The 14,735-nt window shown below is 33.7% G+C and overlaps 1 protein-coding gene across 1 annotated transcript in view; it reads right to left on the reverse strand.

The window, feature by feature from the left end:
- Positions 1–5,424: 5,424 nt before the first annotated feature.
- Positions 5,425–14,735, reverse strand: part of LOC146993994 (uncharacterized) — a 67,658-nt gene continuing 58,347 nt past the window's right edge. Inside the window, exons 4-5 of the mRNA XM_085826445.1 lie at positions 10,654–10,902; positions 5,425–6,254 (exon numbers count right to left, since the gene is read on the reverse strand). Of these exons, the coding sequence (XP_085682571.1) occupies positions 5,974–6,254; positions 10,654–10,902 (530 nt within the window). The 3' untranslated portion in view covers positions 5,425–5,973. The remainder of the gene's footprint in view (positions 6,255–10,653; positions 10,903–14,735) is intronic.

A 14,735-nucleotide genomic window follows, 5' to 3' on the forward strand; every position in this document is an offset into this window, starting at 1 on the left:
AACTAACACATAAAAAAAATAAATAAAATCTGAAAGGTTTCAGATTTTAAATTACGTTCAAAAGGGCGTTTTTTTTTTTTTTTTTTTTTTTTTTTTTTTTTTTTTTTTTAACGTTTTGTCTGTTACCTTTATTTATAAATATCATGTTCTTCGCACTTAAACCATAAATTTCAGTTCAATAGCAATGTTGCAAAATAATTTTAAAATGAGCCTATCTTTAGAATTTCCGATACACAGTTCCGTGCGCTGGAGATAAAAACGTCCTCCCCCCCCCCCGTAGAGTGTCGCCATTGCTCGCTTTCAAATCGTTGAGTTTATTGCTCAAGAATTCGTTGAAGATTTACAAAATATGAAATCGATTATAAAACAAATTCCAAATTTTAAATTTGGGCTTCCACATGCCCATATTCGCAGTAGGATTACGTCATTCAAAATTCAAACAACAGCTCTATGCACCGTTGTTTTATCACAATGCGAGAAATATGCATACAGTTATGCAGATTTTTCATTATTTAATTTGTTCAAATATAATGTAGGACTCTAACATTTGATGGCAACAGCTTGAAAACTGAAACGGACATTTATAGTGATTCAACGCAAAATCGCAAAACGAAAACAATAGTCCTTCAGGTACAAAGGCCCTTTGGACTAAAAATGCAGTTGAATTAAAAATAAAGTTCATAAAGTTTACAGTTCATGGAGTCCATAAAGTTTGATCAGACATTCATAAACTCGCTGGCACAAGTAATCATAATGTCTTAATTAAGCTTTTATGCTCATAAATCAAAGTAATGCAATTATTGTGTGAGTTTATAAATAAAGTAAAGGTACATCTTTGTTATAGCGGCCCTCAGCCTTATTTGGCGATTTTAAATTCGCGCCAAGATCTCAGTCATAATTTCATCAAATTTGTCGAGCGCGAATGTAAAAATAAACAACAAAATATTTAGTAATAATGTTGCGTTCTACGGTTTCGTGGATATGGAGTAATTGACAATGACCCTTGATGAAAAATCAGAACACAATTTTGTATTTCACAAAACAATTCGAAAGGCGCGTTTACAGTCATCGATATCCTACAATGAACACTCTGAAAAGTCAACAACACTGCCTTCAGGCTGTAACGAGGAAGACAGCTTCACGGCAAAGCACTTAAGTGCAGCTTCCGAGCTGGTCGATCGCTCTCAAGTTTAGTTGAATTCAGAGATTAACTTTCGTCTGGCGTTCAGAGAAGACGCAATACTACTCTTTTTTTCCCGGGTACAGGCAGGTTTATATATAGTTTCAACCTACCTTAGCGAATATTCCCGAGAAAACCGCTAAGAAAGTGTATTAGAATGTTCTCACACCGTCTATGCCATATCGCCAATTTCCTCACCAAATGGACGATTTCGAGACAGAACTGGTAACACTAACCCCGCTTTGCGGAGAAACTATCTCACCGGAGTTGGGCTTTCGTAACAATAACAATAATAGTTACATGTCGTTTCCTAAGAATATTTTTAAGGCTCTTTATCATTATTATTATTGTTTCTTTAGCGTATGTCATTCTTCCAGTCAATTGCAGCACTTTCACACATATTAAGCTGTTCGTTATACCATTTCATAGACGTCAACTCCTCTGGCCAAGAATATATAAATCTAATAGCAGTTAAGAACGATATTCTGCAACCGCTAAACCAATTTCCGACACGAAGGCCCTTCTTCTTTTTTCAATTTTTAACACTGCAACTCCAAATGGCTTCGTCTTTAACGTAAAGTTTCATGTTGTGGTCATTTTCGCATACTCGTTTATCAGGTAAAAGACGTTTTTCCTGAAAAAATTATATGGCATCCACCATATCAGAAAACATATTGTTAAATTACACTCGGTATACAGTGGAATTGTTGGAAATGAGAGGGTGGACGCCCTTCCTAAAATGGGCGGAACTTGATGAATGGACCGATAATTTTGATATCCACGATTCAAGAAAAAAGGCCATTTATCATAAATAATTTTGATATAAATCAGATACTGACTAATCATGGGCGTTTCCCGGCTTATTTTAATCGGTTGGCACCAACCGAATAATGATAAATGCTTAATATGTGATGAGATTGAGGACGCCAACTACTTCGTCGATGAATGCACGCTTACCCTGAGTGGAAGTGGGAAATATAGGAAATATTTTAAGGAAGATTTTAAAAGGAACTATTCAAATTTGAAAGATTTTTCAGAGACAATAAGGAAGATTATAAATATGAACAAATATAGAACTGGAATTCGGCCATGAGGCTGAGATTTTATACTTTATATGTTTTTTCTTTTAAACGAAGAGAACGGCCGGACCGCTGGCTCTTTGTTTTGTTGTTAGAATAGCCAGTCCCACTTTTTGGTCACATGGCCGGCTAGGAGGATCGGGGCTCCGCCTTTATGTTGATTATGATGATGATGATGGCATCCACCTCGTTACTCGTTAAATTAAAGATTGTTAACGTCATATTCACAAAAAAAAAAAAAAAAAAAAAAAGCAATGAATATATTTTTAAATAACAGAATTCGGAAAACCTGATCAAAAATGAATAATATAAGAACACGCGGCGAAAAGGCAACACTGTGCTAATATACGAATGCGTGGCGAGGTATATAAGAACACGTAGCCAGATTTTGGAGAGATATCTTGTTTGATTGGCGATTCAATCTTGGGGTCGCTATACCAAAGAAGTACCAAAATAATATATATATATAATTTATTTACTAAAGAAATATTGATTATATTATCTCCTAAGATTAATTTTAGTAGAATTATCTAAAAAGAGTGAATCCATAGTTAGTAAGTTTAATTCCGAAAACTGTTTTAAAGTAACTTGAATATAACTTGTTAAAAATGTTTAAAGAGGACTTGAATTAAATCATGAATAACAAAATTTAAATTATAAAAAAAATTAAATTAAAAGCAAGTAATCATTGCCATTGATCGGAAATTAGTTCACTTTTCAAGGGAAACAAACCAACTCCCGTTCAATGAACAATAATTAAGAAATAAATACGAAGGTGTTTCGTCCTTTCCTCCAGTAATAAGGCGATACCAAACTGGTAATTTAAGTTAGGCCAAATATTTCCGTGAATGGAAGGGATCAAGAACCAATGCAGAGCATCAAAGAACTCATTTTGATTAAGCATTTTCACTAATTCAATTTTGAGTGAAAAGCAATTTATGCAGTAAAATTGATAAATTACTTGAGTAATTGTCCCCCGACACCCTCGTGTTTATGCACTTTAATTCAAAACTATTTGTAAAAAATTAAACATTGGAAATTGGCATTACGAAACGGAACTCAAAGTAATTAAAATAAACATTAGAAAATTACGAAGTATAAGAAATTTTCTTAATCTTAGGAGATAATATAATCAATATTTCTTTAGTAAATAAATTATTATTAACTTACTTTGCAGCTATTGCGCAAGTAGTAGAATAACTTGATTTCACACTGAGTGAATTTAAGATCATACAACATTATATATATATATATATATAAGAAAGTAGCAAGACAACAGGAATTAGAGAGACCTTACTCAAAGAATATGTATTGTTAAGAAGGAAAGCTTCGCAGCGGCAGGAGTGGCTCCCTCCGAACGAAGAGGGACACAACTGCGCATGCGTGAAATATCGGTCGCCAAAAGTCGCCAAAGCTCGAAGAGGTTGGACGGTCTCGTTTATCAAGAGTTTAAAGCTGTGTGACTCCATTTTTCCCTTACATATTGACAGATATAAAATCAGACATCAAACTGCGATATGGATAACACAAGTTCAACTAGTAAAGCAAAAAAGCACGAAAATTCGAGTTTAAATTATGGCGAAAAGTCAAAGAACGATTCATCTTAAGCCGTATTCTTCAATTTTCTGTACACATGGCGGAGTTGAAAAATCTCGGCCAGGTATATCACAAAAGGGGAAATTCTCGCCAACAGGTTCCGTTGCCAAATCCATTGGCGAATTGTCCCTCTTCTTCCTAGCGGCTTAGAAGACAAGCTGGTTTACATTACGTCTATGAAGCCTTTCCTTCTTTACATAGACTTTCTTTGTCTTAGTGGTCAAGAATTTTGCGCACTGAGCTGCAAAATTTTTTTTTTAATTTTATAAGAAAGAGTACTGTTTAAAAGCTGTTTTAAAGCAAATTTTAAAGCAAAAACGTAAAATCATGCAACAACTAGAAACAATAATAAAGCATTAAAAGCCATCTTGTAAAAATTAAATGTTAAAATTACAAATCGAAATGACTACAAAACCAAAATCAAAAAGGGTGAAAAAAAATTTAATAAATTGAAACGCACTAAATTTTTTTTTAAAAAAAGGACTCTTGTAAAAATTAAATATATTTCAAAAATACAGTAAATATGTACAAAAAATTACAGAAAATGGTAAATAACTCAAATCGAGGTTTGAGCCGGGTTTATCAAGGGAAAAGCAGTTCAGAACTCGAATCAAGTTAATACCTAAAGCGCGTTTCGTCAAACGATAATAATCGAGACTATAAGCGTAATTTCACTAATAGAATATTCCAACTTAATGATCTAAAAAAGTTTGGTAAGTCTCAATTATATCCCTCTTTTCCCGACGCGCCGTAAAGCTTTACAAGAAATCTTAATTTAGCAAATGTAAAGTTAAAAGAAAACAGCTAAAAAGCTATTGACGAGCTGTAGTTTAAATTGTACGAGGGCATTTCGAAAAGTAAAGATACACCGTACGCCAGAGGAAAAGAAAAGTTTTGGTGAGCAAGTTGGCAACACAGGTGTTAACCTTGACACGTTTGCTTTCTCCTCGCGGTCGTTCGGCATTTCAACGTTGATTCTGGTTGGAGTAGGTCGTGGTTAAAATGGCTGCGCCGATTCAGAATCCCGCCAAATGCGAAGTGCGCTCCGTCATACGTTTTCTTCATGCAAAAGGTCAGCGACCAGTGGATATTCACAAAGAAATTGTTTCTGTTTATGGGAACAATATGAATCGATAAAATGTAATGAAATGGTGTCGTCATTTCTCCGATGTTCATGACGAACGAAGAACAGGTCGGCCATCTGTGATCTCTGATGCCCTTCTTCAGAGAACAGAGGAAGCAATTCATGCGAATATACGTCTCAAATTGAAACAATTGCATCAGATCATACCAGAAATGTCAATGACACCTCTATATGAAGTTGTGACTGTCAGGATAGGCTTCACCTCTATATGACGTTGTGACTGTCAAGATAGGCTGCTATCACACGGCGGTTTGTTTCGGAAGAACAACTGTTTGGAACAATTTTTCTGCTTTGTCACAACAGCCAATCACCATAGATCGCTTTGGGGTTAACACAGGGGAAACTGGTTCCCCATTTCAAACAAGCTGATAGCTGATTGGTTGAAAACGAACAACTTGCAATTTTTTGGGAAAGGAAGGGAAAAGTCGCGCGTCTTTTTCTTTCAATAGTAAACTAGTGAAAAAAAATTGTCCGAAACAGTTGTTCGAGTGAAACAAACGTCGTGTGATATGGGTACAGGAAAATGTGTGCGCGCTGGGTTCCAACAGCCTTCTATGACTATGGGATACAAAAGCTTGTGCACCGACTTAACAAATGTTTGGATAACGGGGGTGGTTATGTCGAAAAGTAATAAATACTCCAGTTAATAAGATGTAACTGACGTTTTCTAAATAAATGTTTTTTTTTTTTTTTTTTTTTTTTTTTTTTTAAGGAATGCGAGCCATTGTATCTTTACTTTTCGAAACGCCCTCGTATATGTAAAACTTACTATTAAACAAGAAAAAACTATACAAGAAAGCCTAGTTAGGCAAATGTACAATTAAAATAAATAGCTAAAAAGCTATTAACTGTTATAGCTATAACATTTACCTATATATGATAAATTCTCAATCCTTCATGAAATATTAGTAAGATGTGAAACGCAGGCGTTTAGATTACTCCATTTATATAGGGTTCTGAGCTACGACAAAACTTTAAATGTTGCGTATGAAATAAACAAACTTACCTTTGCATATTTTCTCTCTATAATCAAATTGCTTACTGGCATTCGAACACTGGCATCTTCCTTTCATCTGAGTAGCATCGTACTCACATGTAACATTATTATCTATACCGCAAGAATCGGGTTCATCACAGTCCATAACATGAGAACAAATGTTAATGTCTTTCCCTGGTATGCATTGACAATATTTCGATGCTCCATCTCTAATGCATTTGTGTCCATTTTCGCAGTTACTATCATCTTCGCATCGCGCTGAAAAGATTTCAAAATTGGAGTTAAATAAAACATGATATAAATAACTAAAAACGATGGTACTTTTCAGTTATATGGACGCCAAAACCATAGTCAAAATGTACAGTAATGGGTCGAAGACAGCAACAATAGTCATCTCTGTTTTATGAGTAAAACCTGAGCCAAATATTCATGGGTTATAATTTGCAGCCTTTTTTTAACTGCATAAAACATAATTTGATAGATGACTTTCTTCGTATACATTATTTCACTAAAAGCAATTTTTATAGAAAAAAAAAGAAACTGCATTTCAAAGTCTGGGATTTACCTGGGTAAAGATGAGGAGGAAGACAATGAAGTTACTTCAGGATAAAAGGAATTTTTCTAAGCGAAAATTTTGTGAAAAAAATCATTAAATGAACTTGCGTTTTACCGATTACGATACGCCAAAATGGCGTTGCAAACTTAGATCTTGCCGAGAAAAATAGGTACCAGATGTCATACTTAGTTTGAATTTTCTTTCAGCTGTAAAATTTATCTACTCTTCGTGCCATAAACTGACCTCAGTTGAGTTTTGTAATATGCAATTAAAAATGAATAAACTAAAAATTAAAAATGAATAATAATAAAATAACAGAATAGTAGAGATTGATAAAAGTCTTTTTTACGAGAGTAAAGAGTAACACTGGACGCGTTCTTCCTCCGCAGTGGGTTTTGTATAACATATGTAGAGAAACAAAAGAATTATTGGAGAAGTCAAACATCAAGAATCAGCGTTATATTTGCAAATTTTGCAGGACTAGTTTCGATGATTTAATTACAGAACCATCTATCTCAGCTGCCAAAGTGCAAATGAATGAGGTAAGGTATGGTAGTAAGATAAGATAAGAATAGCAGGACAGAAGTTAAGCCGTTTGCGCCATCTATTGATGAAATAAGAAACTAAAACATAATTTTCTTAACGAGTGAAGATAAAAATGGATTGGAATTAAGGTCGCTAACTAGAACAGGAATATTGAATATTTTTTTTGAATGTGAAACGCCTCAAGAAAATCTAATTCACCAATGGAAGATATTTTTGAATAATTTTGGCTGCAGAAAAATGGAAAATGTGATTTTTGGACCATCAGCGTTGGGCAACAGAGGACTTATGTGTTTCCTTTTTCGTAACATATGTCTCATAATCTTTAACACGAAATTTTAATATCTGTTCTAGTTAAGGACCCTAATTCCAACCCTTTAAGAATTTATGTTTTAATTTCTTTTTTATCAACAGATGGCGCCAGTAACTTAACTTCCATCCAGCCCTTATCTTATCACCATACCTTATCTCGTTCACTTGCACTTTGGCCGCTGAGGAGATAGTTCTGTAATTAAGGCACCAAAACTAATCCTGCAAAATTTACAAATATAACGCTAATACTTGTTGTTTGACTTCTCCAATAATCATTATTCAGCTTTTTATTTTAACCTAAACAAAAGAATGTTTTCTTGTAGCCGTTTCGGATCGCTCAGCTAAACTTTACTTTGCGCGACTGAACAAAATGTCGCAGACGATATTAAATTTTCTTTGATTGCTGGAAATGATATAAAACGAAGGGTTTGAAAGAAGCAGTATATGATCAACTGACAGTTAACCTCAGATAAAATACGCAAACAGTTGAAAGAATGTGTGACAGTTCAAAATGGCGTAATAAATGTCAACGTGGCACCTCACGCCTCCATTTTGAATCACACTTAATGGAGATTATGTGCGATGATTACATCAAAAAAAATGAATTTTTTCTCCAAAATGTTGCTCAAACATCCCTAAATTCGTGGCCCCGGTTCAAATTTAAATTCCATTTCGTTCATAATGTATTAAAAATTTATTATTGCTGTTGTAATAAAAAATATCTTATGTCTTTCAGCGGCGCCTGTTTAACAGAAAAGTATCCAAAAATATTCTATAGTCGTAAAAAAATTGCAATACTTCATCTACAACTTTCAGCAATGAAAACAATTCGTATGAAAATAATTTGATGTATATCTTACAAAAGAGTACAGTGCAACTTCAATTTTATGAATTATAAGAATAACGATACGTTTAATTTGAATTTCATCATTGCATGTCCACTGGATGCATGAATAGAAAACTGAAAGGCATTAGGACACACAGTTGAAACTAACCAAATTGAAAAGAAGACTTGAATTAGCTGTTTTAACTAAAGGCAATATTTTATATTACATATACTCGTACGTATATAACTAACAGCTCAGTTTTTGTTATTTTATATGCATGCATTCTCTACAATATACTAACATTTATTCCTTGTGATTTTTTTCTGTTATTTCTCATAACATTATCTCAGTGAGCTGTGATGTATCAACAAAAGTGACAAACACGAACTTCAATCTTGTTAACTGTTAGTGCAAAATGTCATAGCATTGCCCCATAAATTTAGATACACCTAAACTAGCATCTAAATAAATGTAGTATTCATTTATATGTGATCTTTTTTCTTCTTTAGTCTAACGTCGCAATGCCAAAGAAGGTTCCCTACTTACAAGCATCGTTGCTAGAAGAGTAAGGAAACCTATGCTTTCAAGAAAACAGCCAAATAGAGCAGCATTTTTTCAGAAAACCATTTACATTTTTTAAAATTCTGTGTTTTAGTTATAAATGGCATCTTCTCTCAGCCGCTTAATATGTTGGTAAAAGTGAACAAAAAAATAGATAGCATTACTCCGGGCTGCTGCCAAAATCAAATTTACGGGAAAATAATAACCATGTAGCGCAATTGAAAAAATTTTAATCACATTATGAAATACAAATTAAAATTAAAATTTATCATTTGAAGACAAAAACTATGGAATTTCCAGAACTCACCGAAAGATCAGTGAAATTCTAGTATTCACGAGTTACTCTTTTTCAAATAAGATCAGTAAAATCTAGTATTCAGGAGCTACTGCTCTGTTGATAAAATCACTAAAATTCTAGTATTCACGAGCTATTGTTTTGCTGAAAACATCAGTAAAACCTAGTATTCAGAACTTATTTTTTTGCTGATAAGATCACTAAAATTTTAGTGTTCAAGAGTTACCGTTTTGCTGATAAGATCAGTAAAATCTAGTATTCAGGAGTTACTGCTCTAATGATAAGATCAGTAAAATTCTAGTATTCACGAGATACTGTTTCTCTGATAACGCCAGTAAAATCTGGTATTCAGGAGTTGCTGTTTTGCTGATAAGATCAGCGACCTTCCAGTATTCACCAGTTATTGCTTTGCTGATCAGATCAGCAGTATTCTAGTATTCACGAGCTACTATTTTGCTGATAAAATCAGTAGCCTTTTGGTATTCAAGGGTTATTCCTTTCCCGATGAGATCAACAAAACTATAGTAGTCAGGAGTTACTATGTTGCTAATAAAATCAGTTACCTTTTAGTATTCAAGTGTTATTGCTTTGCTGATAACATCAGTAAAATTCCAGTGTTCAGGAGTTATTGATTTGCTGATGAGGTCAGTAAAATCTAGTATTCAGGTGTTAGTGTTTTTCTGATAAAATCAGTGAAATTCTAGTATTCCCGAGTAATAGTTTTGCTGAAAAAATCAGTAACCTTCTAACAGTCGCGAGCTACCGTTTACTGATAACAGCAGTAAAATCAGGAGTTGTTGCTTTGCTTATAAGACCAATGAAATTTTAGTATTCCGAAGTTACTGTTTTGCTCATAAGATCAGTAAAAATCTTGTATTCAGGAGTTCGTGTTTTGCTGATAAGATCAGTAAAATTCTGGTATTCAGGAGTTACTGTTTTGCTCATAAGATCAGTAAAATATTGTATTCAGGAGATAGTGTTTTGCTGATAAGATCAGTAACCTTCTAGTATTTACGAGTTAATGTTTTGCTGATAAGATCAGTAAAATTCTAGTATTCAGGAGTTACTGTTTTGATGATATGATCAGTAAAATCCTAGTATTCACGAATTACTGTTTTGCTGATGAGATCAGTAAAATTCTGGTATTCAGGAGTTACTGTTTTGCTCATAAGATCAGTAAAATATTGTATTCAGGAGATAGTGTTTTGCTGATAAGATCAGTAACCTTCTAGTATTTACGAGTTAATGTTTTGCTGATAAGATCAGTAAAATTCTAGTATTCAGGAGTTACTGTTTTGATGATATGATCAGTAAAATCCTAGTATTCACGAATTACTGTTTTGCTGATGAGATCAGTAAAATTCTAGTATTTACGAGTTACTGTTTTGCTGATAAGATGAGTAAAGTTCTAGTAATCAGGAGTTACTGTTTTCCTGATAAGATCAGTAAAAGTCTAGTATTCACGAGTTACTGTTTTGCTGATATGATCTGTAAAATTCTAGTATTGAAGAGTTACTGTTTTTACGTGGTACTCGAAAGTAAATTGAAAAACATGAAACTTACTTTTGCATATTTGCTCAACATAATCAAATTGCTTAGATGAGTCCGAACAGTTACATACAGCTTGCATCTGGGTAATGTCATACATGCAGGAAGTTTCGTTGCTTGTTCCACAAAAATCCTTTTTCTTACAATCCGTAATTTCAGAGCAAAAATCGCCTTCTGTACCTGGCATACATATGCAAAATTTCTTACCAAACTCACCAATGCACATTCCACCATTGGCGCAGTCATCGTCTTCGTAACATATTTCTGAAAATATCACAAAGTTTGAGATATTAAAACATGCGGTGTAACTAATGGAGATGATAGTAACAAAAATCAACATGAAATAAATAAAATCAAAATGGTTGCAGGCTTATTCTCTTTTTACTTCCACGTACAAAGAAAGTATTGTAATCACAAAAAATTCCGAGTAGCTTATTTCAACGAAAATATCCATTTTGACTGCTATCGAATGCAATTTAACGACGTTTTTGCGTGACATCATTACGTAAGTTGCGTAGGTTACGAGATACGTACGTACGCACAGACGGCACAACTTCTCTTCAGAATTTATTTTAATTCAGTTTTATAATTTTTTTGGGGGAGGGAAACAATCCTTTATTCTGTTCATAGGTACAAATGTCATGCACAAACATCGCTAAATTGCATTCGCTAGCGACGAAAATGGATATTTTCGTTGAAATTTGATGCCTGAAACTTTTCGCGATTACAATACTTCCTTTTTACTTCGTACAAAGAAGTAAAAAAAATGATTTAAAATGAATTCAGAAGAAATTTTCTCGTGGCTTCTATACGTATGTATGTATCTCGCATAACTCAAAAACGTGTAGTTTCAGAACTTTGAAATTTTGCATGTAAAGTGCTATAATATGTAATGTGCACCTCTTATTTTGGTTGCAATTGGCCATACGAAATATATATATATATATATACACCCACTCTATTACTCGACTCAGTGAGCTTAATTTTTTACTTCTGTAAGATTCCAATCTTTTCACTTACAGCTAAAGTTGAGGAACCTTAAGAACTGGTAAGCGAATAATCGCTTTAGTTCAGTAGACAGAGAGAGCACGCGAGGTAAGTACTTCTGCTGTTTTTGTAACATACAGTTTTGGCGTTGTTTTGGATGCCAACTTTGTTGGAAACATTGGTTTTGGGCATAATTCTTGGCGTCATAAATATCACCAAAGGGTATTGTTCCGTCAGAGCAGCGTCAGTTAAAAATGTGCCACATTTTTGCCTCCAATTCTCGCCAAGTATTAAATTATAAAATAATAATAGACTTCAAACAATAAAAAAAAAATTGGTGCTTTTCCGTTTCGCCGGCGCAAATCTCGCCAAGCAGATTGTATTGGCGACAATATATAGTATACATGTAAAAAATGTTAACGAATGTTAGTTCTAAGAATTTTTTTTTTTTTTATTTTGAAAGCACAAACATTTTAATATCGCTTAAAATTTTGTAAAAAAAAAATTGTAAAAAGACATTAATTCAAGAATTTACTATGCTTTCATCGTTCAACATCATGATTCGCCGGTTCATATCACATGAACCTAAGTGATCTTATCTCACGTAAACTGCGCTACAAAATCTTGGCGAAAACATGGCGATTTTCGACGGTACATGGATACCGAGTTTATGTAATTCTTTGATTTGTTATTTCGGCTTGTGTAAAAATCGCCGCTACACAAAGACATGATAATAAGAGAAATAATTGCACAAACTCGGAATCCATGTACACATCGACCTATTTTCACTTAAATCCCAGAATTGCACAAAAATGGATTTGCGCACTCCCTTGACTTTTTCCATGTATACATCGAACTATATTCACTTGAAAGTTCAAAGAAACAGCCAACAAAAAATATGTAATCTGAATAAACTGCATTTTAAATCAAACAATGAAATAACACAAAAATGGAAATTCCTCTTAGCAGTACATGAAGGAAGTATCCACTTACCTTATTTACATATTTACGCGTCTTCAGTTAAACAGAATTTCTTAACAGCATCCAAACATTTCCTAAAATTATCTGAACTAGAATTTGTATCCTGGTGTAGCTATATAAATTCACAAAAATAAGAGTAAAAAATATCTTTCGTTCGAAAATATCCAAAGTTCAACCATACTCATTTCCTCTCCCCAAACAAATTCCTTCCTCCAAAATACTCATTTCCTTCCTCCAAACAAGACGCTTTATAATGGCTACTAAGTAAACTTTCATTTACACACCAGTCAATTAAACTTTTCCCGGGGGCTGGGACATATGTGTCCCATACTAAGGATACAGCAACTGGGGGCTCGGGACAGTTTGCCGTTGATGACAGGGATACGAATTCTAGCGCTTGAGGCTTGATGACTATTTTACGACACCCGGGAGAGGGCATTCTTTTGCGGGATTCCGCTAATGGATTGGGGAAAATTGTCGGTGTTTTAAATCCACATGGCTTGTTTGCAAATTCGGTATCTTCCAGGAAATATTTTGTTGAGAGGAGAAAATAAAAGAACAGTTTGTTACCTCGATTCTCACGCTTTTGCGTTTTCAGGTTTTTGCCTGTACAAATGAGGCTTGGAGGTCAAATATCAAAGAAATTTTATTTTCGGAAGCTCGGCTGCTAAAATTCTTCGGAAATTATTTTAAAACCTTGAATGTACTTAAAATTGGATAATTTTTTCAGTTATTTCTAATTAAATTCTTTTTAATTTGGTTTCGAAACTGTCTTCGATTCATTCTTTTCATGAGTGTTTTATCACTTTATTCCAATTTTTAGTATAAGGCAGTGTAGTAATATAAATATTTCAGGTAATGAAAATTAATTTTAATGTTATTTCTAAATGACATGCATTCCACGACTACCGCTTACTTGAGTGAAATTTTGGTTTGTTATGTTCTAAATGATAACTAGCGGCCGAGCGAATAATATTTCTTTAACTCTGATAATTTGACCTCGATTGAAATTCCGATGAACGGATTGACTGCATGAACGTTTCTTGTTCTCTCACACATGTAAAGTGTATATCAGCCAATTTCCTTAGAACGCCCTCCACAAAAGCCCGTTTTGCTTAGGTAGATAACACTTTATTTAATTCGACAAATAAAAATAAAATTATATTCAAAATAAGAAAGCTAAACTTAGGAGAGTTCCATAACTGTGTTTTGAAACCCTTCCTTTTATCAATCATTTTAATGACTAAATGAATTTTAATTGTGCGACAAATGAAATATGAATTTTTATTAAAGCAATTATTAAGGAACATTTTCTAATTCAAAATTAAAAAAAGTTTCAAAACTTACTTATTTATTCTTTGTTATATGATTTGCGTCTATAATGTCACATCTGTATCAATTTGTTCAGAAATAAGATACGTTAGTTTAGGTTAATTGAATATGGGAAAGCACAGGAAGGCTGCCTACCTAAAGGAAAGCATGCCTTTGTGGAGAACTTTTAGGAGAAATTGAATCGTATTCACGTTTCACATGGGGGAAACAACGAAAACCAACCACGCGACCAGCTCGATCGCCTGACGTTGAATCTATGTCTAACTACCAGCATTCAACGGCTTTAACCTCTCAGTAACTTGTAGTGCTCAGAAAGTAATTAATTTTACGTGAGAATCGTGTTTTGGAGGGAATCAAACAAGATATTGGAATGCTAAGCATGTATACAGGAATTCAGATGTGAACTACTTTTTAGTTCCCTGAATTTAATCCTCAGTGCGAATCTTCGTTAATATTCATTGACTCAGTACGAATCTTCCTTCCCAGCTTCATTACTTCCATAGAAAGCAACAGTAAATAGCTTGAGATCTGAAAATTTCGCATAACAGTTTGATACCTCAAAGGCGATTTTAGCATTCTGAAAATATAGATAATAAAAAACTGAAGAAATATTTCGCCATTCGACAAAGATGTTTGCATATTGAAATTTCAATGCGTTCCTGTATATGCAATTTTGCATTCAAAGAAAAAATGGAGTAGCAATATAAATCATCGAACAACTGTTCCCTTTCTATTCTAAGGTTTAAAGTAGTATCTTATATCGTTAAGTGATAAAATTAAATTTTTGAATACATTAA

The sequence above is a fragment of the Stegodyphus dumicola genome, chromosome 11 (assembly GCF_044657685.1).
Source record: "Stegodyphus dumicola isolate Sdum_Otavi_A_Nest chromosome 11, ASM4465768v1".
NCBI classification, from domain to species: domain Eukaryota; kingdom Metazoa; phylum Arthropoda; class Arachnida; order Araneae; family Eresidae; genus Stegodyphus; species Stegodyphus dumicola.